Raw genomic sequence first — 26439 nt, 5'->3', positions numbered from 1 at the left:
TTAAAATTGGCGAGGAAAAGGAGGCGGACCGCTTTTCGCGACACTTTTACCTCCGGTGCGTCCCCGGGGTTAGAGGTTGATGGTGTGACGTTAATATATTGTTTTACATTAAATCTGTCACGTCATGATATAACAGACTCTTGTGCCGCCCTCTCGGTGTTTTGCGCCCTAGGCAACCGTCTATGTCGCCTGTACGAGGAGCCGCTCCTGAAATGAACGCATGTTTGTTTACAACACGTTGAACCAGACCTGGTGTGAACATGTCAACGTGCATGTGAGCTGAGACAGACCCTGACACCGGTGATTTGGCGCAATGCGAACCCTTGGGTCCTCCATGCATCTGTCACACAAGCACAGGCGCACACACATACACACACACACACGCAGCATCCTCCTCCTCCTCTTATCGCTATAACCACCACGGGGACGTCCCCGAGGCTCCACGGTGCAGCCCGACCTCAGATCACCGCGCAGCCGCTTGACTCTGACTGAACCCCGGCCGGGAGGAGCTAGGAAGAGGAGGAGGCGGTGGATGGTGAGGAGGAGGAGGAGGAGAGAGGAGAGGCTGTGTTTCCCCTCCCTGTCACAGTGATCTGAGCAGCGGGGAAGCACAGGCTCGGGATCCGCTACGTCAGGCAGATTAGTCAAATAACCCCTCAGACCCCCTCCCCTCCCCGGGCTGGGCTGCATGCAGGGGGCCGAGGAAGCGACACGGGCTGACAAAGAGCCAGGAAGTCTGTGAGCGGAGATACACCAGCGCACCACTTCTCTTCCTCCCGTGGCTTTTGTATTTCTGGATGAGAGGACTGTGGTGATCGAGCCCCCCCCCCCCACCACCACCACCATGGCGAGAGAGAACGGCGAGTGCGGCGATGGATCCTGGAAGAAGAACGTCGACGATATCAAGAACATCTTCGACTTCAAGGAAGTGCTCGGGACGTGAGTAACGCAGAACTTTGAATGCACCAGACAACACATGCCAACCCACCGCAGCGATCAGCGGGAAGGGAACGGTTCACTGACAGACAGACAGCTGTTGAATGTGGGCAGAAGTAACCGAGCATGGCTCCAAACACAGACTGGGCCTGTTTAAACTTAAAATCACAGCCAGGACCATCACCGGTTGATTGTTCAAAGAGGGGACATCATGCAGCAGTCGAGGTTCATTAGAAAAAAGAAGAAAAAAAAACTATACTGCAGATCAGCGCTGAAGCCACACAGAGACAAGCAACCATTCATCTCCTCCACAGTTCATCATAACACGTGTGAAAGAGAGAACAGGGCTCGTTTGCATGCACACACGGTGGAATCGGCTCTGAAGGAACATCTGTGGGGACTCTTCTTATTCCAACAAGGAAACAAAGGGTCTGGGGTTGTGTCTTCATCTTGGATTTAAAAACTGTGGTCATGAGAACTGTCCTCCAGCGCCGTCTCATTTGTCTTGTGGTTATAGTTTTTAAGAACCACTGTGGTTAAAGTTGTTCCATCGGCCTTGGCCCTCAGAGGAGGTGAACTCCAGTTTTTTGTTTGGTCCCCTGCAGGTTCAACGCTGGTTTGGAGCCAGTGACTAATCTGCAACTGGTTATTTGTGTTTTCCCGACCGAGGAACAGTAGTGCCCGAAGAATTTGTTCGGCTCTGGCATCAACTCTTGTTGATCATGACCAACAAGACCAATAACACAATCCAAAACATGAATTGCTTTCAGACATGCACTGCACTCTGTTTCTCCGGTCCTCATAAAGTCCAGAGAAACTCCGGAGGGGCCGATGTGAGAACACAGCAGCATGTCCCCTGCTTGACTCACAGTGAGCAAGTGTGTGTGTTTTTTGTTGCTGTTTCCAACGCCTGTGTGAGTGAAGAATCTCCTACTGAGTTGTGCATGTGTGTAGGAAACCTCTGGAGAAAGTCCGGACCCTGGTCTCCAGAGTTCCAGAAAACGGCTTAATTGTCTCCTTGTTTTGTGGTCGTCAAGTAATGTGCAAATCGAGGAGAAGCTGTCGTCCACCACTGTCAACGTTGTGCTTGAAACGTAGCGTTGTCAAGAAATCTGAGCTGTATAGAGTTATGATTGACGTGACATGGCTCTGTCTTGGCTCTAGCCTTGGCACAGGCCCAGCACTAGCACCAGGTTTAACCTTGGTCATGTCTTGTCTTCTTTGCTGCTGAAAGAGATTCCAAATGTTCCCTGAACAGAAGACCCCCTCGGTCTAGATATGGTCAAGCTCTCAGGCTTTCAGACTTGTGATGGATTGCTTGGTGCTATCACACATCCAATGTGCGTTTCTCTTTTCCCCCCTCTGGTCTTCGTCCCTTGATGTCATGTCCCTTCTCCCTAGACTGAGAGTAATTGAATGTGGTGATGTTTGTGTTGTTTGGGATTAGGGAGGGAGGCCCATGTCTCCCCTGGGTAAAGTCTTTTTTCCTTTTTTTAAATTGGCCTCTGAATCTGATGTCAAGCTGAGCCAAAAATGGCCTCCATTAGTCACTATGATATAGCTAAGCCGTAAAAGAGGTATTTCCCAAACATTCAAACATACTCGCTGTTGTAAGAAATGCAAACTTATCTTGAGTAAATTTAGAATATTGAACATCCTCTTGGCTTTCCTCCCCATCCCCTGATTACGTGAAAGTCTACCCTTGCTCAGCATGACCATGGACCTGTTCTTCCTGAGCCGCAGCGGCATCATAAAGTCCTCGGGCAGATTGGTGATTCATGAAGTGCACTTGACACTTCAGCTGTTTCTGCTAAACAGTCAGACATTCCTACCTGGAGGCTCTTCTGATTTCCCCAAGGCTTTCATTTATGTGCGAGGAGCCTCTGAATAACAGCAGTGAATCATCGTGATTTACTGTGTCCACACACAATGGCCAGGTTGGAGGAACACGCATCCCTCGCCCACGACACAGCACAACACATCTCTGGGGCCCTGTTAGTCTCAGCTCGGCCCGTATGTTAGATATTGCACAGCAGTGTTCTCGTGCTGATTTCTCTACCTAAGTCCCATTTACTAGTTCCTGTGTGTCTTAATGAGGGAGCTCCGTGTAGCTGCACGCTGTGTTTCACAACAGGTCGCCACGGCAGGAAAATCCCAGCAACTCAGCAGCTTTACCTGAGGATTAAAAATGGATGAAGAAGGACTGTTGGTCAGAGGAAGAGCGATAGATTATCCTCCCCCTCCTCCTCCTCCTCCCACTTGTCCTCCTCTTCCTCCCACTCTAACTCTCTGTAGGTTCCATGATGGGTTTCCCCTCAGTGTCCAACAGGGGCCGGCCCTCTGCAGAGGCCTTGAGTTAAAGAAATTAGTTTAATTGCTTCATTGGAAAGTACATTTAGAAGCACACTGTGCTTTCAGTTTCATTTATATTCACGTGCACTTGTGCTCCACTACAGTTTAAAAGTCTTCACTTCTGTATACAGATTGTGTTTGTGAATCAGCAAAGCTTGAGGTGAGGGACAGTATTTGCGGGTGTCTGTTTCTAGTTTGACCAATCCTGTTTGAGCAGGCTTTGGTTGCCCGCAGGTAACGGGCCAGTCACACACATACAAACGCTACTTTATTTTCATGCGATGGGCGATTGGCTCAGAGATTGCAGCGGTATACGGGTGATTACATGTTTTACGCCATTTATCAAACAGATTTAATCCTCAGTTATTTTGCTGATACAGTTCTGAGTCACTAAACTTTCAGGTTATTTTATGGCATTGATGTAAACTACCCAACTGTTTGAAATGGTTCAGTTTAGCTCCAGGTCCTACAACCCTCCTGCTGCATTAAGCTTAATTGACTGATATCGTTTATTGATACCGTCAGTACAACTCACTCTTAATAATTCTGTATTATTGTTGGATCGTTTTCCATTTCCCAACACTGCTACAAACCTCAACGCTGACAAATCAGGGATGAATAGAAAGTCAGAGGTTCTATTATATCAACTATGATGTTTTGTTTTCTGAAACATTTGAATTTGTGGATTTAAACAAAACAAAATGCACGTTATTGTGAACATTCAGCAAAGAGCAAAGAGTTGGATTTGAGCAGCAGCCAGAGGCCAGTATCTATCTCTGTGTGTGTGTGTGAACGTGATGACTGAGCAGATAATCAGAGGAGCTTGGGAGCTGAACACCAGCAGCGGTGGCGGTAATGCTTCGGCCTCACTCCTCCGCCATGTGTTCTACTGGCTTTAGATGTTGTAAGCTAATGAGATCTTCAGCAGTGAAGCCAGTCCTCCCTCCTCACCGCCGCTCGCCCTGCTGCTAATTTCAGACCCGTAAGCTGCTGATGCTCTGAAGCAAATTAAGTAACCTGACCACAAGCGCCCTCACAGGCAAAGTGTTGGGGTTCCCAACAGTGGTTGTTGTAAAGTGTGTCTCAGGTTACAGCTTGATGGATGATTAAGGATTCATTAATCCAACTTTTCCCAATTCAATACCCATTACAGCCTTACCAATAATTGATTGGGTTGATATATATATATATATATATTTTTTTTTTTTTTTCCGTTTTATATGCAAAGTGCCTTTAGATAATGTTTAACCTTTGTTAACTAGTACATACATAGAGACCTCATTTCAAATAAAGTACAGAATTTTTTTTTAACAAGATACCAAGAAAATACAAAATAGCAAACATAAGAGCCACAGTAAAAGCCTTAGGAATAAATGCAGTAAAAACATTTAGATTTAAAGCGAATGAATCAAGTTAAGCAGTAACCCACTAGATATAAAAAAAAGTGATAGTTTCAAACACAGACCAGTTATGATATGAACCCCTCAAGTTTTGCTTGTACAGACGTGTCACCCCAAGTACTCATGAGGTCAAAAACGTCGCTGCCTCGAAATCCAGTGTGGGTCAGACACTTCACTACTGAGAGGAACAAATTACAGCAGTGCTTTATTTGTTCAAATGTAGTAGCTTAAAAGCGATGCAGTCTAATTGCATCCTGTCTAAGTGCTTTTCCACGTATTTACAGAATCCCACATTTTGAGATTAAAGTGCCAAAGTTGTCTCTGTCAGCTCCGAGCCAAGCAGAGCAGAGCTGGAGCTCACTCATTCATCTTTCTTTTCAACCACTGCAGCTACAACCTTTATCGTTCTTTATTTCTTCTAACCAAGATGTACATTTCCTTTCCTGAGTTTGATGTGAATGAAAATAGAGGCCTCTACATCTGATATTAAACTGACCCTGGATGTGGCTAGGCCGGGGTCAGCTTTGTCAGATCTGCTCATTCCTTCGAGCATTGATCATCCTCTGAAACAGCCTGTGCGGAGACTGCGGTGAATGGTGGGATCCTTGAACGTTGCCTGAAGCGGGGGAAACGGCAGCTAGGCAACAAGGATGGTGGAAGTCCTTGGTTGCACCCTTTTGAAGGAGATGCTACACCGACCACTTTGCACCACCACTGTCCTCCAGCTCCATTCACTGTGGGAGGACATGACTGTAATGACGGAAAGTCAAATAATTGTGTGTGTGTGGTAATTTCCTGAGTTCCCATTTGTATTCATGCCCATCGGTGTGAATGCCTACAGAGAGAAATCTGCTGTACTCTGAGTGTTGAAGTGCACTAGACTGTCCTGTATCAAAGCACAGGAGCCAGTTATCACCCTCATTAACATAATGCCTCTCTCTGACTTACCATGGGTTTCTGCCAAATATCCACCTCCACTGTCCCTTTTTCTTTTTTTTTTTTACGGTTGATGTCAGCCTGTAAACTGACCGTCTTTCTGTGTTTGATGCACTGTCAGGTGAACAAAAGGTGCACTATCCTGGAAAGCCGCCATAGGTCAAGAGTGTGTTTTAATGGTTGTCAGCTTCAGTCTTTGGAACTGAAGCAAAAATATCCTGGATACGGAAGTCTTTACTTCTGATATCATTTGCAGCCTGTGTCTGTGCAGCACTGATGGTGATGGGGATCCATGGTGTTGAGGATACAGGCTCTCGACCAATCATAAGTCAGTGTCAGTGTTAGCATCAAATAACTATAAAACCAAACTAACTGGAAATTATAATACTTTTAATAATGATAGACATCATGTGAGAATATATATTTATCATTTATTCAGATTTTCTGTTTGGTCCATGTCCCTTCCTCTAACATTTGAGGAAGGGTTTATGACCAATTAGGAAGCCAGGCTTAACATGGTAAATCAACAGATAATACTATAAAATATGATGATGAATTCTTCATGCTAATTGTTAACACACCAGCAACAATATTCCAGTATTACACAGACAGAAAACATTGTGTCTGCATCATTAGCACTTTTACCGTTTGATACTTTTGACTTCAGTTTTCTGTAATGATTTAAAGTCACAACCTTTACTTGAGTAAGGATTGGCCTATGTATCGATACTGATAAAAAATTAGCTTATTGTAGGTATATTGGTACTGCATGTAAACCCATGAGAAACAGCTATAGCAGGATAGAAAAAGATAGAGATAATATTGTCATAGTTACTTGATGTTGATTTTCCACCAGAGAGGTTTTAACAACAATGCTATTGGATATTAGAATTTTCTTCAATAATCCTGTATCACCGAGGTTACACTGGAGCTTTACTTAAATGTCCAGCTTAACTGAAGGATCTAAACAGTTTGTCCACTCTAGTAATGATTCTTTAGAACCCAGAGAAACCCAATAGTAAACCGAAGGAGCAAAGCCACCATTGCACTTGAATAAGTATTTTCCAGATGTGCCTGAAGAGAGTTACACTGGAGTTAACGTGGAAACATTTTGTCCAGCTGACAGTGGAGTTTAGAGAACTGAGTAGACAGAGTTGTTTATCACAGCTGAGCAGATGGTGCTGATGGTACGCCTGTTTAAAAACAGTGTTTTGTGTAATTGTAAAAACTGTTGCCAGTACAACTTTGTGATGAATCTCAGCCGACATGTACAAAAGTGTGTGATTTGTCATTCCAATCATCCAGTACCTGCCTGTATTCACATTATTCACAGTCTTCGTGCATCAGATTATGTTGTATCTTTTCAAAACACTGATCAAATCATGTTTCACATTGAAGGGCGACTCGGACCACTGTAGGTCACAGCGGCACCGGCTCCATCTGGATTCCCACTTTTCCTCTCCATACATTGTGTAATGAGCGGCTGTAATTCATCTTACACAAGATGATTCAGTGTGATTACTCAGCAGCAGCACAATACACACATCGCTGCGGATTGTCAATAAGGCATCCTCAGTCGCAGACACCCCCACCCCCTAAAAAACACACTTCCTCCATGGAGAGCACCCCGCATTTCCTTAACCTCCAGTGGGGACCAGCTGAGGTCAAAGCCTGAAAAGTTTCCTGGAGGATTGTTCAACACGAGGCTCCACACTCTTGCATCTGCAGCATCACTGGCTGTTTTCACAAAGACATCAGCCCACGTTCTCACATGAGTCAGCCCGTTTGGCTCACACACACACACACACACACACACGCACACACACAGCGTGGTGCTGCTGTGTGACGGCAGAGCGACACACACAGCTCATCCAGGAGCTCTGTGGAAGAACACCATCACGACCGTCCAGCTTTTGTCATTATTCAGCAGCATGAGTCAGTAGGCTGAATCCTTGGTGCAGCCTGTGACACTGGAAACATCTTTTGCAGCCATTCAGTCATCTTCATCTTACATAGGAGAATGAGACGTGCATCAATACAGGTGGAGCCTTCTGTCATTACTTAGCGCTCCCCCAGATCACATCAGGGATTAGTGTGGAGATGGAGTGGGTGAGCCAGAAGTCAGATAGGTTGTTACCTCTAAGGAGGTCATGTTTTCACCTCTGTTCATTGGCTTGTAAACATGATTATGCAAAAACAGCTAAACAGATTTCACCCAAACTCGGAAGAAGGATGCGAACGGTTTCTGGGTAGAACCTGTTTCATTTTGTGGTGGATGTAGATTAAGAAATGGATACAAGAATCTTTTTTTTTTTCATTTTTACAGTTCTGGCACACAGTCCCCAATGACACCACATTTAAATTCACTAGATACAGATTTCAATTGGGTTCTGAACCACAAGTGCACACACTCATAGATATCAGTCTGCTAAACATGTCTCTTTTTTTCTTTCATTAAGAGCAATGAAATATGTTCGGAGAAATTTATGAAAATGTTGAATAAGGCTCTATCTCAAAATGAGAAAGAAAGGGAAAGTACATTTTTCAAATAATCTACAAATCATATTTTTTGATTATCAGTCATTCTATGCAATAATAGAACTTAGAGCCAGTAATGATGTATTCAGCCTGAGCAGAAATACAAACTCTAAACAAATAAAAGCATAAAAACTATGAAAAAGAAAACCCAAAATGATATGAATTAAAATACTGGAACCAGCGAATGCTCGGTGTCGTGGCTCAGGAACAACAGAGAGGATTAATTATTTATCAAAGCAATTGCTGATGAATTTCTGTTCTTTAGATGCACTAATCATTTCAGCTCTGGAGCGAGGTGCGATGGTGGTGGATGTGTCACCATGGCTTTTGTGTGTGTGAATGCGTGTGCAGATACAGCGCGTGTGGGCGGCAGCGTCACCATATGCATGTCTCCACCAGACATCGCACCTCTTTCTCTTCTGTGAATTGTGAATTGATAGAGTGAGAGCTCGCAGCAGCAGCGTTGTTGTCGAGCCGAGTGCAGGGGGAGAGCGAGGGAAGTCACACGCACGGTTTCTGTCATGCTGTCATTCACAGGAAATGAGGCTGCTGCTGCTTGCCAATGTGGTGAACACGGGGACCGAAATGGTGCTCGAACCATGCTCCCTGTTAGTTTGCAGGTTTCCTGTGGTTTTTTGGCTGTGTGTGGGTCTCCTGCTGCAGAGAGGAGAGGGCGTGCTCTGAAAATAAAAACGTGCGTGAGAGCTCACTTGCTGGTGGTGGAATTTTGCTCTACAACGTCCACCCGGCTGTAGAAGTCGGTAGCATGCACTGAATAGAAATGATGCTCATTGTCCCCAAGGCAGCAGCTGCAGTGTGTGTCTGTGTCAGTGTGTGTGTATGTGTTGTTACAGACACAGAGAGCAGTGCACCATCTCCTTCACATGAGCCCTTGAGTTAACATATTGTCCCAAATGTCAGAGCGAGGTCAAACTCAGAAGGGCGTTTGCTCCAAGCCCCTTTCAGTTCTCTTTGTCTGCTGTAACATCTTCCCCCTCATCACACCTGGGGCTGGGCTTTGTGACCAGGTAGTGTGTGTCTGTGTGTCTGTGTGTCTGTGTGTTGTGGCTCTGACTGACCCTCCCCCCCTGTGTCGTGTGATGGTGGAGTGAGGGATTAGCGTGGATTGGATGGCCACATTAGGATTTAGCGAAGCAAGAGGTGCTGACTTTAGAGCCCGTCAGGTGAAACTGAAAGAACATAATGGACCTTCTGATGTTTGGCTCGTCTCGTGAATCACTTCAGGGGTTTATCACATCACTTTTATTTTTGTGAAACTGGGGATGCTCCAACTTATAACTGCAGGAGTCAGTATGCTTTCATATTGTTATAGGTTTTAATGTCAAAAATGTAAAAATAAAATTTGAATATATGCCAGGGAGAAAAGGGCCCAGCTTTAACAACAAATCAGGTCGGAAAGGTGGAAAGTCCTCCACTTTTCTTTTCATATTTTATCAATTTTTTTTTGGTGAAATGCTGCACTACTCCAGCTTTCATCATAAACAGCTCAATTACAATCAGCAAACATGAACATTCATGGCTCACTGAGAGCAGATTAGCAAAACTAAAGCAAATGAAGCATTTACACATCCTGATCCATGTCTTTCTGTGCCACGTCTGTGTCCTCAAGCATCCACAGATAGTTTATCTGTTTAAAATGTTTTTAATGTTGGACATGTTTTTGTTCTGTGGGCTCATCCTTTTATTTACATAAACATTAACAAGAGAGCTCTAAATAGATAATAAAATTATTGGGAATAGAAGTTTATTGCAAGACCCAGTTGCTCATGTCAAAGTAAAAGTTTTTGAGCAGCTCAGTTTGTGTTAAAAAAAAAACATGGAGACAACAAACAAATATAATAATTAAGACGAATAAATCACTCATGGTTTTATGAGCTTAAGAGCCAGTCAAGAAAATCTAAAACTCTATCTCGGATAACGTTTTATTTTCTTGTCCAGACACATTTAGCTGAGCCTTCACCGCGGAGCCATCAGTTCATCAGTAATAATCCGGGATTATTTTATTATTTTAGATCGTATGACCTGTTCTGGTCCAGTAACCGTGACCCTGCGTGACTCAAAAAACCATCCTCTTTCAAGATCTTCACCTCAAACCATCTTTTTTGGAAGATGTGTAGCGAAAACAAGAAGTGGGGGGGAAGCAATCATGCTGCATGCTCAGCAAGATTTAAGGTGGACTCAATGTGGTATCATAGCAACAGATACAGATTGCTCAAGCAAATATTCCCTTAATTCAGTATTTGTTTTTAGGGCTCTCGCGTATGGGGACAGATGGCCGAGGCGGACACGCTATCTGCCGATCTAAATGGGTGTTTTAAAAGTGTTTGCCATGCTTTCGGCCGCACACCAGCACCGAGTGTAAGCCAGTGCGGTTGGCTTTAGTCAGGGACTTTAGCCAGTCCTTAGTAAATATCCACAATATGCTGTTTGTGTACTCTGGCCTGTCTGCCTCTGAGTGCCCTGTATGTACTCCCCCACGATAGTTTTTTTTCTGTGTCAATATTGCCCCAGCGCATGTGAAGGAGGACTAACTCTCCTCTGTCTCTCCCGCAGGGGCGCGTTTTCAGAAGTGGTGATGGCCCGGGAGAAGACCACGGGAAAGATGGTGGCGATCAAGTGCATCCCCAAAAAAGCACTGAAGGGGAAGGAGACGAGCATCGAAAATGAAATCGCCGTGCTGAGGAAGTAGGTGCCGCCTGACTGAGCCTGTGGGGGAGTTTGCAGGAGAGGAACACCACTTTGTGTGCTTCCTCTTGGGGGGTAAAGCGTGTGTGTGTCGGTCTGCTCTCTGAGATGAGACGCAGATGCCACTCAGGCTACATCCAAACTGCTCCGTTTTCATTTGAAAGCCCATCCACTCTACTCCAGAGTTTTAGAGCTGCTAAAATTGAGAAGTTTGGAGAAACGCTGCTGTTCCTGTTTCAGGGGTTTCTGTTCTCTGGGGCCGTATTTTTTCTGTCTGGACGAGCGGAAACTCAGATGTTTAGAAACGCTGACGTAGACACTCACAACCACTTGCTGATTGGGATTCATCAAGCTCCTATCACATGACCCCCTCTCCGGGAAAAAAGGGTGTTGCCCCAGCTACCGGTGTAGAACACAACATGGATAACTAATTGCTAAAGTTGCTGACCCTGCTGTGTGTGCTAACAGCTGTAACATGCGTAGGAGACTAGCTATTATTCGAATAATCTGCAAACAACAACCAAATTCTTCTTGTGTACATTGGCTTGCACGTTCCCAGTGTCCATGAGTGTTTTCAGGAGCGTCAGTGTGGACGGGGATTCGAAATGACTGAGATCGTTTTGAAACGCCTTTTTCAACAGTCAGGCTTGATTGACGTCCTTATCGAGTCTCATCTATCCACCATTTTGGGTCTTTACACTCACACTCTCACACACACCTACACGGGGCATGACAGGATTGCATTGACAGTAGGCGACACTGTCCTGTGGAATTGATTCTGTAATTCCACCGAGGAGCTCAGTTATCAGTCACTCCTGAAGTGAGCACGCCAGTTGTTGGGTGTAGTTGCCTGGCTACAGTTGCTATCCTCTGACTTCTTCCTTTTTCCCGTCTCTCTCTCTCTCTCTCTCTCTCTCTCTCTCTCCTGCGACCGGGAGGAAGTTGTGAACACTGAGACGCTCCCCACCACTTCCTGCCTACACTACCACCCCCCCCCCCACACACACACACCCATTCTTTGTCAGCCACCTGCCCATCTGTCATCTGCACATCTCCTGGCAGAGGCTCATTTATTTCTTTTTTTCTTTAGCTTAAACCTTACATGTTGGTTGCCTGGACACAGACTCCAAGCGTTTACATCCACGTCCCATTATCTCCTTTAGGTGCCCCAGCTGACTGGGGGGGGGTTGCCACCTCATGACTCATTGATAAGCATCCTCCGAGAAAAACCCCCACCCTGCTCTCCATCACACAATTCAGATTTTCTCCTTTAGGTGAATGATAAGCTTTGCCAGGTTAATTTGTTTTTGACAAGCAAGAAGACACACGTCCACAAACATACACAGAGAACAAAAGAAGCAAAGGAACAAGGGGTTTGAGGTGGAAGGGCATGGTTCTAACAAAGGAAACGGCTAGCTGCACCTCATCAGGTGCCTACTTTAACGAATGGAGGCCAAGAGCAAACGTTTTTGTTTTCTCCTCCCTCCTCCAGGATAAAGCATGAGAACATCGTGGCTCTGGAGGACATCTACGAGAGCTCAAACCACTTGTACCTCATCATGCAGCTGTAAGTATATCAGCTCACCTCTTTGTGTAGCTCAGCGCTTTGTCTCCCATTTGTCCTGCATATGCATCGTGTAAAGTCCTCGAGGGATTTTTGTCTTCACCTGCACGTCTCAGTGAATACAATGATTGGCTGGAGATCAATCGTATTACACACACAAACAGAGGGAGCAAATGAAGTTAATTATGATTACAATGCTGGACCAGTACTTTACATTAGGGAATAAATACATTAAAGGCACAATATGTTACTTCAGCCACTAGGGGTCTCTCAATAATAACAATAACAAATGCTCACCATTGACAATAAAAATCTTCCTGACGCAACTTAATCACAGTACGCAACGGGAATAAATAATTGTAATCCATTAAGAGTGACAAATACAAACGCTGGAAAGAAAAGACTGCAGACTGGGCAACTGGTGAACTGGCTAGCAGTGTGTTCTTCCTTCGTCATATGTTGTTTGCTCCAGATGTTATAGCAAAGCCCTATTACACAGTCAAACTCATTCTCTGGGTTTCATCATTTTCACTTAACAAGTCAGCAAAATACATATCATAGCTCTAATTGTGTCGTGTCTCTCAGGTATTATAATGACTTGAGTCACTAAGCTAAGAATCCGTCTCACACTTATTGTTGTTCTAAAAGTTTCCAGACTAGTCACAGCCTCTGATCAGCATCTGGATGAAAACAATAACAACCAATTCCACAAGTTACGTCTAAGATAGTTTCCCTATCCAGGTAATATGGTGGCGGTGAGGGTCAAAACAAAAGCACATTTCACAAAACAAAAAAAACATTTGAGGAAACACTTTCATTTTAAGTGATAATATAATAAGTGATTGTGGTTTACAGGAGCTCATAGGCATTATATATATATAGACTGTATATAAATAAGGACAACACATCTCCACTTCCTCCATTTGTCAGTTGCCTGACTTTTCTAAAGCACTTCTTTATAACTGATTCTGATTACAGCGACATAAATCAACTTCTTCATAGGTTTTATCATTTTATAAACCTGGTCTTGGTTTTGTGTGTGTGCTGGCAGTGTGTCTGGAGGTGAGCTGTTTGACCGCATTGTGGAAAAGGGCTTCTACACAGAGATGGATGCCAGTCGACTCATCCGACAGGTTTTGGATGCGGTCAACTATCTACACTCTATGGGCATAGTGCACAGAGACCTAAAGGTATCAACAGTATTTAATATCACAAAATCACTTGCATTTGTTGTTGAGGACTTCAAAATGCTTTACATCCTACAGAGAAGAGAAATCCCTGTCACCTGTGTGAGTGATTCACTAACTACTGTATGTGGATCACCCACAGGGGCTAAATGTCAGGGGGTTTTCAACCTCATTAAAAGTGATGAAGCCATCTGGATGAACTTTAAAACTTTTGTTTCACACTCTGTCTAGCATCATACCGTCTGGGTGACTGAAATTAATCCACACAGAAAAAAAACCCACAAGCCTGTGAGACTCTTTCTTTTTGTCTTCAGCCTGAGAACCTGCTGTACTTCAGTCCTCATGATGAGTCAAAGATCATGATCAGTGACTTTGGCCTCTCCAAGATGGAGGGAACAGGTGACGTGATGGCCACCGCCTGCGGGACTCCGGGATACGTGGGTGAGGATGCACTTTGAGCTCTTCACTGTGGTGGAAACTCGCTCTGAGATAATTAGTTGACTAAACATGACCTAATCCAAGTAATCACAGGTTAACCTCCACCATCTGCCACAGGCAAAGCACCAAACATTTACGTTTGTCTCCAGCCTCTGTGTCCTGGTGAATTGCAATGGTCACTGCATGAATATTCATGTTTCTGACCATTTACAACGATATTTCTTTGTTCCAGCTCCTGAGGTTTTGGCTCAGAAGCCCTACAGTAAAGCAGTGGACTGCTGGTCCATTGGGGTCATCGCTTATATTCTGTAAGTGCTTCATTTAAAAACATAAATACATAGAAAACTGGAATTACCTGATTATGTATTCTGTATTTGAACATTTTAAACAAGGAAACCTTAAATCAGATCGGAAACAACCAGGGAAAGCTGACTGAGATGAAAAACCTCTTTATCAAAAGCGTCCTAACTGTACATGAATTTAAAGTTATAGATGAACCTCACAAAGTGGATAACCAGATTACAATTGTAAAACAAACAAGTCTCATATACTACACACTGATTCTAAGTAGGTTTTTAATCACATGGTTTGTATTAAATCCTGTTGTTTAGTGTATAAATGTATCTATCTCTATCTAGTGACACCAACATCGCAGTTTGATTGACAACCAGCGTCACATGTTATTTTTTTCTGTTCGTATAAAATGGTTAGGTAAGTCTGATATTGTGCTGACTTATTCAAACAATATATTCTGATGATAATTTTATTGTGAGGATTTGAAATACAGCTTTTTATTAAAAAATGTTTAGTTACATTTTCTTATTTTTTTTACTATTTGATCGTGAATCAAAGAACTGGACAAATCATTTCTTTTAAGTTTTGAAGGCCCTAAATTAAAAGTAGTGAACATCACCAAAGGGTTAAAAGGTGATGTCCAGACGCAGCAGCAGACCAACTCTTCTCTGGAGTCTCACGATAACGTGGCCAAAATTGTGAAACACATCAACACATCAGTGAGAATCATTTATGCTGCTCATTTGATTTTACACAACCTATAAAGCGTGTAGTGGAAAGTGTTACACAAAGCCACTCAAATAATTAGATAAAGTGATGCTTCACGTTTGCAAAAAGAAAATCCCAGGCCTCATTTTCCACTTGTTGGGATTATGAATTTGGATGTCATGTAGTGGAAGAGATTCTGATGCCCCCGCAAATAGTTCTTCTGTCTGATGGTGGTTATGTAATAATTTCATACTGTTTCATAATCTGGAGACAACTTAAATGTACAGGGTGAGGGTTGTGTTATGGATTTATGTTGCATATCTGCAATTTGCATGTCCCGTTTTTTTCCATATCATATGAAAATGAGTGTTTTGTCCTATTTCTTCCCCTCTTAGACTCCATGTAGTCTCCGTAATCCCTCTGAACCATCTCCTGTAGCATGCTGCATGAAAACAAACTGCCAGTGAATGAGATTAAAGGCCCACAGCAAATCCTTTTAGATTTGGGTTAAAGTTTCTAACACCAGCTGGATGACGGTGCTCACACAGCCTATTGTTGTGCAATCATCCCTGCTTCATGTTCTCAGGCTTTGTGGTTACCCCCCTTTCTACGACGAAAACGACTCCAAGCTCTTTGAGCAGATCCTCAAGGCAGACTACGAGTTTGACGCACCGTACTGGGATGATATATCGGACTCTGGTGAGCTACGTCCGGCTGCTTGTGTTGAATATGTTGAAATATATTGTGTCAACCCTGAATCACAGGTTCTGCAGTTTCCTTGTAAACTCAATGAAGCACATTCTATTTTGGAGCCCATGAACTGACTTAAACAATACAAAAAATAAGGGACATTAGTCTATAAGCGTGCAGGTGGTGTCAGTGTTGAGCAAAGAAGATAGATTGTATATAAAGATAAATGATAAATAACTAATTAAACCCAAATTTACTGGAGGAAAGTAAAGCTCAATCATCAGTGTGATAAGAACTACTTAAATGCAGAATGACTGCAATTATAATTGTTTCTATATATTTATAGATAAGTGCCAATCTTACAGTAAACCAGATTTTTTTAGAAGATTATTCTTGTAATTCATTTGAATCTCAGTTTTTCCGGTCATTTATTTATTTTAGCTTTTTTGGTTATGTTTATAAATTCTTGTGGAAATCTGCTATCGCTCATAAGGTTACACATGGCATTTCCTGCTTCCTCTTAAGTCAAGTTCACTTTTTTATAGACCACAAGGCTTTACAATCTGCACAGTATACAACTTCCTGGATGTGCTCTTGACCTTTTCGATTGCTTTCATAGCCAAAGACTTCATCAGCTTCCTAATGGAGAAGGACCCAGAGAAGAGATTCACGTGTGACCAGGCCCTTGAGCACCCCTGGTGAGTAACCAACCGCGACACACTGCGCTCCGCCCAGACAATCACAGGGAACCACATGTCCCGGTGCAATTAAACAGCAGGATGACGCAGATTGCCAGGCTTGCGCATTTGTCATAGAGAGCATGTCCTCCCACTGTCATCTGTCGCCATGGCTCCGAACCACGAAACCCACCTCTGCTCTCGACCGGCAGCCCTCCGAGAGAAATCTGCTGAATGAATGGCTGCCAATTACCTTCCGGTGTCCTGAAGGATCCTTAAAGAATGTAAAAAGCTTTAATGAACAATTAGGATGTTTTTCCAGGCCCGAGCTGGAGGTAATGAGAGCGAGCTGTGAGCAGCGTGGGCTGCTGTCTCCGGCTGAAGCAGCCAATATGAATACATCTGTTAGACAGTAATGGGTCTTTCGGCTGCTGGGCAGGTGGTCCCTCTGATCCAAATGTGTGGCTTGTGACACCTGTAACAAGTGTTCGCAGCGGAATGGGTTTCATTGACAAAGAGATATTATGATGAATGTGGGGGAAATTGATGCGGTGAATGAGCTCCGGAAGAAACACATTTCGCTAAAATAAGTGATGGGAGCAAATAGGAAAACAGAATGAGGATGGATTCCTTGGATATAACACATACAAATATGAATCAGTTGTGCAATGCCGTGCTTGTTTGTGTGAATTGTTATGTACATGATCTAAAGGGACTTGACTTTCATTTTCAGGATTGCTGGAGGCACAGCTCTCTGCAAGAACATACATGAATCTGTCAGCCGACAGATTCGGAAAAACTTCGCCAAAAGCAAATGGAGGGTGAGTCCTCGATGTGGTCATTCTTGGTTTTTCCCAAGAAATGTTAAAACTGAAAAAAAAAAAACATATATCTCCGGATGAAAAAGTGGTGCCACAAACTAAAAAGACACAGGCGAAGATGTCAAGAGAGATTCTAGTGATAAGGGTCGATATACTGTAAACAAAATCAGCAGAATTTATATTTAACTTTCTTTGGTGAAGGCGGATTAGCAGAGAATCTCCTCTAGCGATGTTCGTGTTTAAACGGAAACCTCTGGAGAAAGTCTGGACATAATTCTCCACACATCCCCGGGAGGCCTTGTAGCAAATACATGAAGAAGAATCTGTCTTTGGTGTCCCACTCTTCTGTTTACACTCTCTCCTCACAGCAAGCCTTTAATGCGACGTCCGTGATCCGCCACATGAGGCGTCTGCAGCTGGGAACCAGCTTTGGCAGCAGCGTCTCCAGCAACAGCTCTGAGGCCAACCCCCAGAGCCGAGCTCCAGCCAAGAGCCAGTCTGTGGACGGGGCCCCGCTCTCCCCGAAGGACTGTGAGTGATGCCTCAGATGCTCTCTGTAGATATGGTCATGTCCAACTTGTTAGGGCACTCAGCTCAGCTCTGTTCACTCTGCTGCCGTCTCCATTAAACTCACTGGCAACTGTTTGAAAAGCTCTTGAGGCGTCATTTTCAGTCCAACAGACTAAACTGGGCTTGAGATGAGCCATATGTTTGTGCTTCTGGTGAGAGTGTAGTTTAACACAAGAGCTTTTAAAAATCAAGCTCTCTAAGTAGCGCCGTATCTCTGTGCTTCAGTGGGGAAACTATTACTTGACAAATAAGCAGAAAATGTATCAGCATTTGCTGGTTTCAGTTTTTCAAAAGCGAGACTTTGCTGCTTCAATTTATTTAAATCGTTGTAATTAAAAACCTTGTGGCTCTTTGATCAAACAAAACGCGCAATTAGAAGACGTAGCAATGGAGTCTCCACCAGTTTCTCACCTTTTTAAAGTCGTATTTGTTTATAAATTAATAATTTAAATTACTTACTAGATTTAACTGATCTTAAATCTATTTTTAAGCCAAATTAAAAGGATTATAATCATAGGTTACAACTGTTGTGTATGCTGTAGTATGTCACATCTGCAGCATACTCATGGGTCAGTAGGCGTAGCAGCTGATCTGATCCCATCACTACCATGTATAATATTTACTATGTCAGGAATGACATATTGTTTGGTTTATTTCGAAACAAAAGTACATGTGACATTTTTATTGAAAGATCAATATCTTCAGTAGGAACCAGTGTTCTGCGTAAAGCCCAGTGAAGTGGAACAAATTGAGTCAAATTGGATTTGTTGAAAATAATAAAAGATATAGAATAATCATCATTTTAACTTGAATCTCTGCTACTTTTGAACCAAACTTAAATTAGTGACAATTCCTTATGTTGCACATATTCTGTCCCATAGGTCCACCAATAGCTCCTCTGCCATCTGCTGTTAAAGTGCAGAATCGGGACTCGGACGTCCCCTCTCCTGTGCGAGAGGAACCCTCCGTGGTGGCCGAGCCGTCACGGCCCCGACCCTCCACCGTTACCGTCATTAACACGGGGACTAAATGACGCCAGGTTCCGCGGGAGGTGAGCTGGGAGACCACGGAGCTTTGAGACGGGATCAAACCATCCCAGGCCTCGTGATTCGATGTCGTCGCCCAGTTTGCCCATCCCGCGGCCTCCCACCTGTTTCTGCCAAACACGGGAGGAATTTAAGGAGCGTTCATTTCAGCTCCATTTACCATGGCTGTAAGCCCGGCACCCCGCTGCCTGGCTTCCCACTGTCATACAGACCCCGAAGTACAGAGGGGGAAAAGTTGAGCAGAAGTTGTTGAGGGAAGCCATGTTCAGGCTGCATCATGCTGGGACAAACAACCTGATGGTGTGCAGTGCCCCACCCAAAGGGAAACTCTTCACTGAAGCTGCTGTCCTTCTGACTGAGCGTCTTGCGATTGGACGCTCCTCTGTATGCCTTGTGTAAATATCCTGCCTAGAACTATACTGTGGAGTGATACGTGAAACATAAGCTTCAAGATGTGGTGAAGTAATCGTGACATCATCTGCACTCTGAACTTCTCGTCGTTTTTGACCGCGCGTTCATTTGCTGTGGTATTTGCTCCAGTGGCTCACAGGGTCATGACCCTCCAACTGTGTGACGGTGTGTGTAACCTCTTTGCTTTAAAGTGTGCGGACGAGGACAACGAGCAGGGTGATGTGTTGTGGTCAGGGGGTGTGAGCGCTGAGGGTGCAGCTGCGTTGCACTAAATGCATCGGATTATTTATTTTCTTACATTACGATTTTTTCTAAAAAAATATCACTTTGAAAAATGTGTAAATGTAGAAACCTTCAACTGAACTGAAAAGTTATGGCTTTAAATGATAAAGACAAGATATGTGATAGTTGCTTATTTGTAATCACTGTTATGGTTGATTGATTCTTTTTAACGTGACTGTGAAGACCTCCTCGACCACAGGAGGGCGACCAAGGGTTGTCGCTCTGTGAGCAGTTCTCAGGGATGTGCTCCGACATGAATCTGTCCAAAACACCAGACTCTGCTGCTGAGGAGGAAAGTTAAAGAGCTGAAGGGAAAAACCCTCCAAATCCTGCATGTTACTGTCTCTGGGTTTGATATGAGCATCATGTAACTCTCACTGAATGGATGAAAACCTTGAATTACAGATTTAAAGAACATTCCCGTGTTCACATTCATGTCTGGGGTAAAAAAAAAAAGAGGGTATATTCAGTTTCTCTTTCTTTCAGTTGATTTTTTATTTATTTCTTTATAAACCGATTTTTCCGTTTTCCCACTTTTTTGTTGTTGCCCTTGTTATGTTGAGGACATTTTTGTCATTCCTTTAGTCCATCATTACTCCAAATTGTGCATATTATTCTAATGTGCCATTGAGGCTGACAAAGGACCATTAAAGCCATCATTAATAATATATGAACATCATGTATCACACTGAATGGTGAACGCCCCACGACAAACCTTAATTTACAGATATAAGAATGTGTTTGAAGTGTGAATTCATGTCTGCAGTAAACAAGAAAAAAGGAAAATGACAAATGAATGCAAATGTATCAGATTTGCTCCCATGGTCAGTATATTGTACAGTTGAGTGGTGAAGATATCGTGCTCTGCTTCCGCTCATGAAGTGTTTGGTCTGGAAACAGGTCACTTTCTCTCTCTCTGTTTAATCACTGTGCTTTCATACCAGCCTGTTGAATTTAGCAGAAAGACTCGTTCTCCTGCTCTCTCTCTCTCTCTCTCTCTCTCTCTCTCTCCCTCCCTGTCTCTCTCGCCCTCGTTCACACAGAAAAGAGAAGGGGTCTGTCTTTGGGTTCTCTCTGTGGATCCTGTATTTTCATACGAACGAGGGGGGGCGCGGGGAACGGGGAACCCTACACCAGAACATGCCCAATATCAAGGGCTAAGCCATCTTGACTTATTTAAAAAAAAATGTTGGATTGTGAATGTGTAAATACAAATCTCAACCACACAGTTTGCTTGGGTCATGAGTGTTTATTATTTTGTGTTCCCTCTCAAAAAAGAATAACACCAAAAGAAAACATCATATGGTGCATTTAATGCCCCTCAGTATGCATGTATTATATATTGTTCTGTGGAGTTGTAGAGATCATGTATTAAAAAAAAGAGGCTGATTCATATGTGTCATTGGTTCTTTGATAGAGTAAATATCAAGTTAGTTAATGTATAACCACATCCATTGTATTGGAAGTTGTTATTTAATACAGATTATATATATACCTCTACCTGGAAAGAATTAATAGACTATTAAATATTTGTATTAATAGACAGTGGCATTATTAGACCTCTAAGATTGTATTTAAGTAAAATAAACAAATTTGATCTATTCCTTAAAAAACATTTATCCTGCAAATTTCAAAGTCAACGGACACTGGAATGAAGTGCAGTTTTTTTGCCGACCTGTTTATAGACTCAAATGTTGTTATTTTTATCTTATTACATTAAAAGTACGTAAATTTGTCACAAACATATGTGAGTAATGTTGGTTTTGAAAAACCCTTTAACTATAAACAGCTACAACAAAATACTTTCCTAACGTTTTATCAGGCTTAAGTTTAAGATAATTATTTAAATGTAATTGTATGAGAATTTCTTTTTAAACATGCTGCAGTAAAAACACCTTGATTCATAGGTATGGGGCATTTACTGAATATCTGTGGTAGATGTTGACATTACTGTTCTTAGCAACACATCCCCATTATAATCCTGAAAAGGTTTAATTGGGTTTCTTTTCACTTCGGTTGCTTTAGTCAGGAATGCCGAAAAAACAAAAGATACCCTGGTTCCAACTCCTGAGAAGTGACTATTTGCTGGTTGTCTTTGTCGCCTCAACAATAATGGACTGTCTTTGCTTTTGGGGCGGTTTGTTGGACCAAACAAGAAATTCAAATTGACTTCACCCTGGAATTTACGAAACAGTTATTTCACACTGCCTTCTGACATTTTCCAGACCAAAAACACATCAATCAATCATGAATATATAAAATAAACACTTAGTTAATCAACAATAAAAATAATTGTTAGTTGAAGACCTGAAAAAGGCACAACTATTGCTGCTTTGGTTTAAAATGGTTATCACTTCAATAGTTTATGCTCATTTGTTTGTTTTTTTAGAAGTTTCGAAGAAGAATCGTTGCTATTTATTTCATACAATAAGCAGTGAAGTCAGTGGGAGCCCTAACAACTAAGACATAAAGCCAATATCAGCAACACAAGGATTAAAAAAAGGGATTTCAAACATTTCATTCTGTGTGTGAGGTCTTTACTGTGCAGCTGTCAGGGTGTGTGGTGAGACGCATCGCTGTGTAGATCAAGACGTTTCTTCTCAGTCTTGGGTTCCTTCCAGCTCACAGCATCACATCTCTCCTCTCTCACTGTATCTCAGACGGAGTGACGGTTGTACTCTTGGGGAGGATGCATCCCGTCGTAGTGAAACTCCCTCCACTGCTCGGTGCTCTCTCTGGTCCTCTCGTCTTGCTCTGGAATATTAGAGAGGATTTTTTGCCTGGATGAATTGACTCGATACTTGGATTGAACTTCGGCTGCGTGCATCGGATGTGAGGAGTTCACGTACCATCGTTATCCTCCTCAGCGTAGTTCTCAAACTCGTTCCTCTGCTCCTCGTGAAACTCTCTTCTGCGCTCGTCTGCAGCCAGAACCAGCCGCTGCTCAGCTGCAAGCACAGAGGAGGAAACTATCAGATCATGTCATTTCATTTCATATTTTATCAGGTCACATCATATCATGGCATGTCATGTCCTGTCACATCTTATAAGTAATACAGAAGTTAATTGTCACTTCAGCCCACTTGCTGCCTAAGACAGACCAGACTAGAGATCAGAGGTGAATTATTTTGAAGTATTTGAAAATGTAAAGAAACTTATTGCATAATTTAGAAAAATAAACTAATTCTGGATCTGCACTACAACTTAATGAGTTGTTCTTTGGGTCTTGCCCCACCCATCCCCTGAAAATCATCTCCGTAGTTTTTGCGTAATCCTGCTGACGCAAATCAAAAACGTAACCTCCTTGACTCAACTGATAAAACTGCAACAATTTTGATTCAACAAGTGGAGACACACACGCTGAAACCAATACGACGATGACAAAACATCACACACCTGAATCAGTGAATGAGGAGAAACAAAGCCCTGAACTTCACACAGCTTTAATGTGTGTTGAAGCTGTGATTCATAGACGGTGATTGTGTCCAAGGCCGACAAACAAAACCTGGATCCCCGAGTGAAGGAGAGAGGCTAGTGACTCATGTCTCATCTTTTCATCCTCCATCCAGAAAGATTTGTGTGGGTAGACAGCGAAGCTAAGGGAGAGGTTCACGGTTTTCAAGGCAAAATAAAAGACTGTCTCTTTGGAAGGGACCCACCAGGTTTCTTAAACTCAGACGGCTTAAGCCCAATATTAGCTATAATTCAGAATTCATTTTGCACAGACATGGATTTTGCAGATGTTGTTCTTCATCTCAAACATTGGTAGTATTTTTGTATATTAAACCTGGTTTAGGTCTCAAACAGATAAAGAGAAGTGAGGTTGAGGACTGTGGACGGCCATGTGACCTCTGAGCAGTGAGACTGGACCGAGAAGAAGACCACAGGGCGTTTAAAGTAGTCGTTATGTCGTGTGAGGGCACACTAGTGTCAGTGAAAATGACAGGCTGACTGCAGTAACATTAGAAAGAGCCATTGGCTGATATTGCAGAGGTTCCAAATCGCCACGCTAACGCTAACCTTTTCCAAAGTCCGGTGATGACCTTTGACCTTTAGCCAGGTTCCCTAGACAAGTCTGTGATTGAGCTCATCTTGGGAATTCCAGCCACTTGGTCGCACACAGATTATAAAGTCTCAGGTTTACAGATTGATTGCTAAAGACTATTCACTTGCAGAAGAAATTATATTAAATATTATTTATGTCACCCACCAACTATCTATCTACCTACTGAAATAGATAATACATACATCAAATACTTTCTTTTCCAAATTGCATTTACCTGCAGGAGTGTTGTTGGGCTTTTGTGTCATTAGGCAGCAGGAGAGTGAACGCAGTTTATTTCTCTCACTTTTTTACTCGGTGTCTCTCTGACCCCTCTCCGCCTGTGTGTCGGCACATTCCAAATGCTCACCCACTCACTCATCCGCCACCGTGTTCTCTGCTTTGTGTTCATTTGTTTCTCCTTTAACGGCACAAAGTTTCTTGTTGTTGTTGCTGCACACAACCCCACAGCCTGTTGCACAACTCCAATTCAGAGAGGCAGTGTGTCAAGTTCCTGTACTTCTATCTTTGTGAGGGCCATTTTAAGCATAGTACCTACAGAGTGAGGACAGTTTGACCAGGTTAAGACTTGGTTTCAGGGTTAGGGTAAGGGTTACAATTATAAACAAAAATAGTTTGGTTGGTTAAGGTCAGGGTAAGGGGCTCGGGAATGTATTATGCCAATGAGTGTCCTCACTAAGCTAGAAGTGCAAAGATGTGTGTGTGTGTGTGTGTGTGTGTGTGTGTGAGTGTGTATGTGTGTTTGTGTGTGTGTTCTCTCACCTTTCTGTTGGTAGAACTGTACATAACAGAGCTTTTAAACCCCCTGAGAATGTCAAACACTGTGCAGCATGTGAATTTTCACATAACTTTTTAGGAAAATATTGACAAATCTATTCCTGTGTATGTGTGTGTGTGTATGTGTGTGTGTGTGCATGTGTGAGATAGAGAGAGCTCCATGCTGCCCTGTGGCTCCTGCTCCTGCAGAGGAGGAGGCCGAGCTCAGACAGGTTGGAGGTGGTCTCTGGTGCGATCATTCGAAAACAGCTGCTGGACGCCACCGACAAACATTTAGTCCACATTAAATCTGTTCAGACTACAAAACATTTGTGTTTTAACAAGTTTTTGAATTTATTACTGAGCAGGTAATTTAAGATTTAATAAAGGAAGAGATAAATCCATCACTGGGGTCATAATATCCGATGCCACCTGTTCTATACCAGTTCTATTAAGAAATTAAAAATCTGAACTTTCTTTCGGCCTTATTTAAGAATCCACTGCGCAAGAAAATTCCTTAAAAGGACATTAAAAGTGTCCTCCAGTTAGGAATTATGTTGATACTTGTACAGCAGTCTGCTCGTATGCAAACATTTACGAGGAACACTGGATTTTATTTGATGTATGAATTTTGTATAGGCACAGTTCATGTTGATCTAAGCCACTTTAAATGTGCCAAACTAACTTGTATCTGTTGTGACTGACCAAGCTGTTAAAATGTCTATTAACATTACAATAAATCAAACAATATTAGAGAAAAGCAGGCGAAACATACGATTTCTTAAAGCTCTTCTGCAGATTTCTTTGTTTTAAGAGGTAAAACAAACGTCTTGTGCAGCATAACATTTTAAAGACAGGTGTGTTGAATCAAAAACTTTGACTGTAAGAAATCCAAAGAATTTCAATTCAATTTCAGAAAGTCATATTCAGTTTTTCAATCATAATAATAATTTTTAAACTGAATGATTAACTAGGATAAATGATTTATTGTGAGTCATCATTGATAACATTATTTGGATAGTACAACATGATGATGTTCATTCTGGCAAATAGCAGTGTGGAAATATGTACATCTGTTGCCAAAATGTGTACTTATATAATGAAGTACCGATGACCACAAGCACACACACACACACACACTCATCTTGGCCGGCCATATACAACCTGAATTAAACTCACCGTTAATCTCATCCTGGGACTTCGCTCCCCGTCTGCTGCGTCTCCTGAAGAAGTTTGAGGCATCGGCCTCCTTCATGAAAATCCTCTTCAGCGGACCTGGAAGCAGGAGGAGGTTCAGCTCACAACATGAAGGGATAAAGACAGAGAGAGGATGAAGGGATGGAGCAGTGCAGCTGATGCAGCTCTTCACCTTGTGGATCTGTAGTGCTGCTTGTGCTGCTGGGCACAGCTGCAGACTCTGCCTCCAGAGACACTGGGTCAGAGAGCAAAACATGAAAAAACACACAATCTGAGCTCTTGTGTATGAAAAATAAAGACAATAAACAGCTGTTGTAAGTGTGTTTAAACCTAAAGGGGAAAAATCCACATGTCCACAAAGCCAAAAACCCAAATCCAACATTCTCCTGGATGAGACTCACAGGAGAGTGCGAGGAGCACGGCGAGGAGAGCCAGGACGGTTGCATACGTGCAGGACATCTTTAGCTCCGGGTCTCCAGTGTTGATGTACAGGATGTGGACGACGCCAGGAGGGAGAGAGGTGAGTGAGATGTGTGTGAGAGAGGTAGGGAGGGATCCCTTAGGATGATTGAGAGCCTGTCAGAGGAGGGAGGGAGCGACCGAGCAGGTCTGATAAGACGATGAGTCCAATAAACTGGAAGCAGCTGAGGATTCAATTCTGACTTGATTATCTTATTCTGCTCCTATGAGCAATTCTTTTTTTGCAGGTCAGTTAAAAAAAGTGAGGTGACACCCTGGATCTAACATTTGCTTTTGGCCAGGTGACATGGGCCTAGTCTGGGATAAAAGTGACATGCAATAAACCAGGGCCCAGAGCCAGAGCAGGGTCTTCTTGCCAAACGTCTCCTGCAGCTGAAGTGGGCACCT

The 26439-nt window shown here is 43.0% G+C and overlaps 2 protein-coding genes across 2 annotated transcripts; one reads left to right on the top strand and one right to left on the bottom strand.

Annotated features, from left to right (window-relative positions):
• The first annotated feature begins 484 nt into the window (after positions 1-484).
• On the top strand, positions 485-20953 carry camk1db (calcium/calmodulin-dependent protein kinase 1Db). Its single transcript, XM_062389296.1, has 11 exons — positions 485-939; positions 10737-10868; positions 12361-12435; positions 13484-13622; positions 13934-14060; positions 14290-14365; positions 15646-15758; positions 16369-16447; positions 17160-17247; positions 17616-17778; positions 18699-20953. Exons 1-11 carry the CDS (start codon positions 845-847, stop codon positions 18848-18850), a joined length of 1239 nt encoding a protein of 412 aa, XP_062245280.1. The 5' UTR covers positions 485-844; the 3' UTR covers positions 18851-20953.
• A 392-nt stretch (positions 20954-21345) lies between these two features.
• On the bottom strand, positions 21346-26229 carry ucmab (upper zone of growth plate and cartilage matrix associated b). Its single transcript, XM_062389298.1, has 5 exons — positions 25974-26229; positions 25745-25807; positions 25555-25650; positions 22406-22504; positions 21346-22310 (listed from the first exon to the last, which is right to left on the bottom strand). Exons 1-5 carry the CDS (start codon positions 26029-26031, stop codon positions 22213-22215), a joined length of 414 nt encoding a protein of 137 aa, XP_062245282.1. The 5' UTR covers positions 26032-26229; the 3' UTR covers positions 21346-22212.
• Positions 26230-26439: the final 210 nt, after the last annotated feature.

This window comes from Platichthys flesus, chromosome 6, assembly GCF_949316205.1.
Source record: "Platichthys flesus chromosome 6, fPlaFle2.1, whole genome shotgun sequence".
Taxonomy (NCBI): Eukaryota; Metazoa; Chordata; class Actinopteri; order Pleuronectiformes; family Pleuronectidae; genus Platichthys; species Platichthys flesus.
Note: the sequence above shows the minus strand (reverse complement) of the source record. Positions and strands in the feature narration are given on the sequence as shown.

Coding starts and splice junctions, on each gene's coding strand:
- camk1db (XM_062389296.1), top strand. CDS start 845: ATGGCGAGAGAGAACGGCGAGTGCGGCGATGGATCCTGGAAGAAGAAC. Junction 17,248..17,615: donor TCGCCAAAAGCAAATGGAGG/GTGAGTCCTCGA, acceptor CTCTCCTCACAG/CAAGCCTTTAATGCGACGTC. Junction 17,779..18,698: donor CCCGCTCTCCCCGAAGGACT/GTGAGTGATGCC, acceptor TCTGTCCCATAG/GTCCACCAATAGCTCCTCTG.
- ucmab (XM_062389298.1), bottom strand. CDS start 26,031: ATGTCCTGCACGTATGCAACCGTCCTGGCTCTCCTCGCCGTGCTCCTC. Junction 25,808..25,973: donor CGTGCTCCTCGCACTCTCCT/GTGAGTCTCATC, acceptor TCTCTGACCCAG/TGTCTCTGGAGGCAGAGTCT. Junction 22,505..25,554: donor GTCCCAGGATGAGATTAACG/GTGAGTTTAATT, acceptor CTGTGCTTGCAG/CTGAGCAGCGGCTGGTTCTG.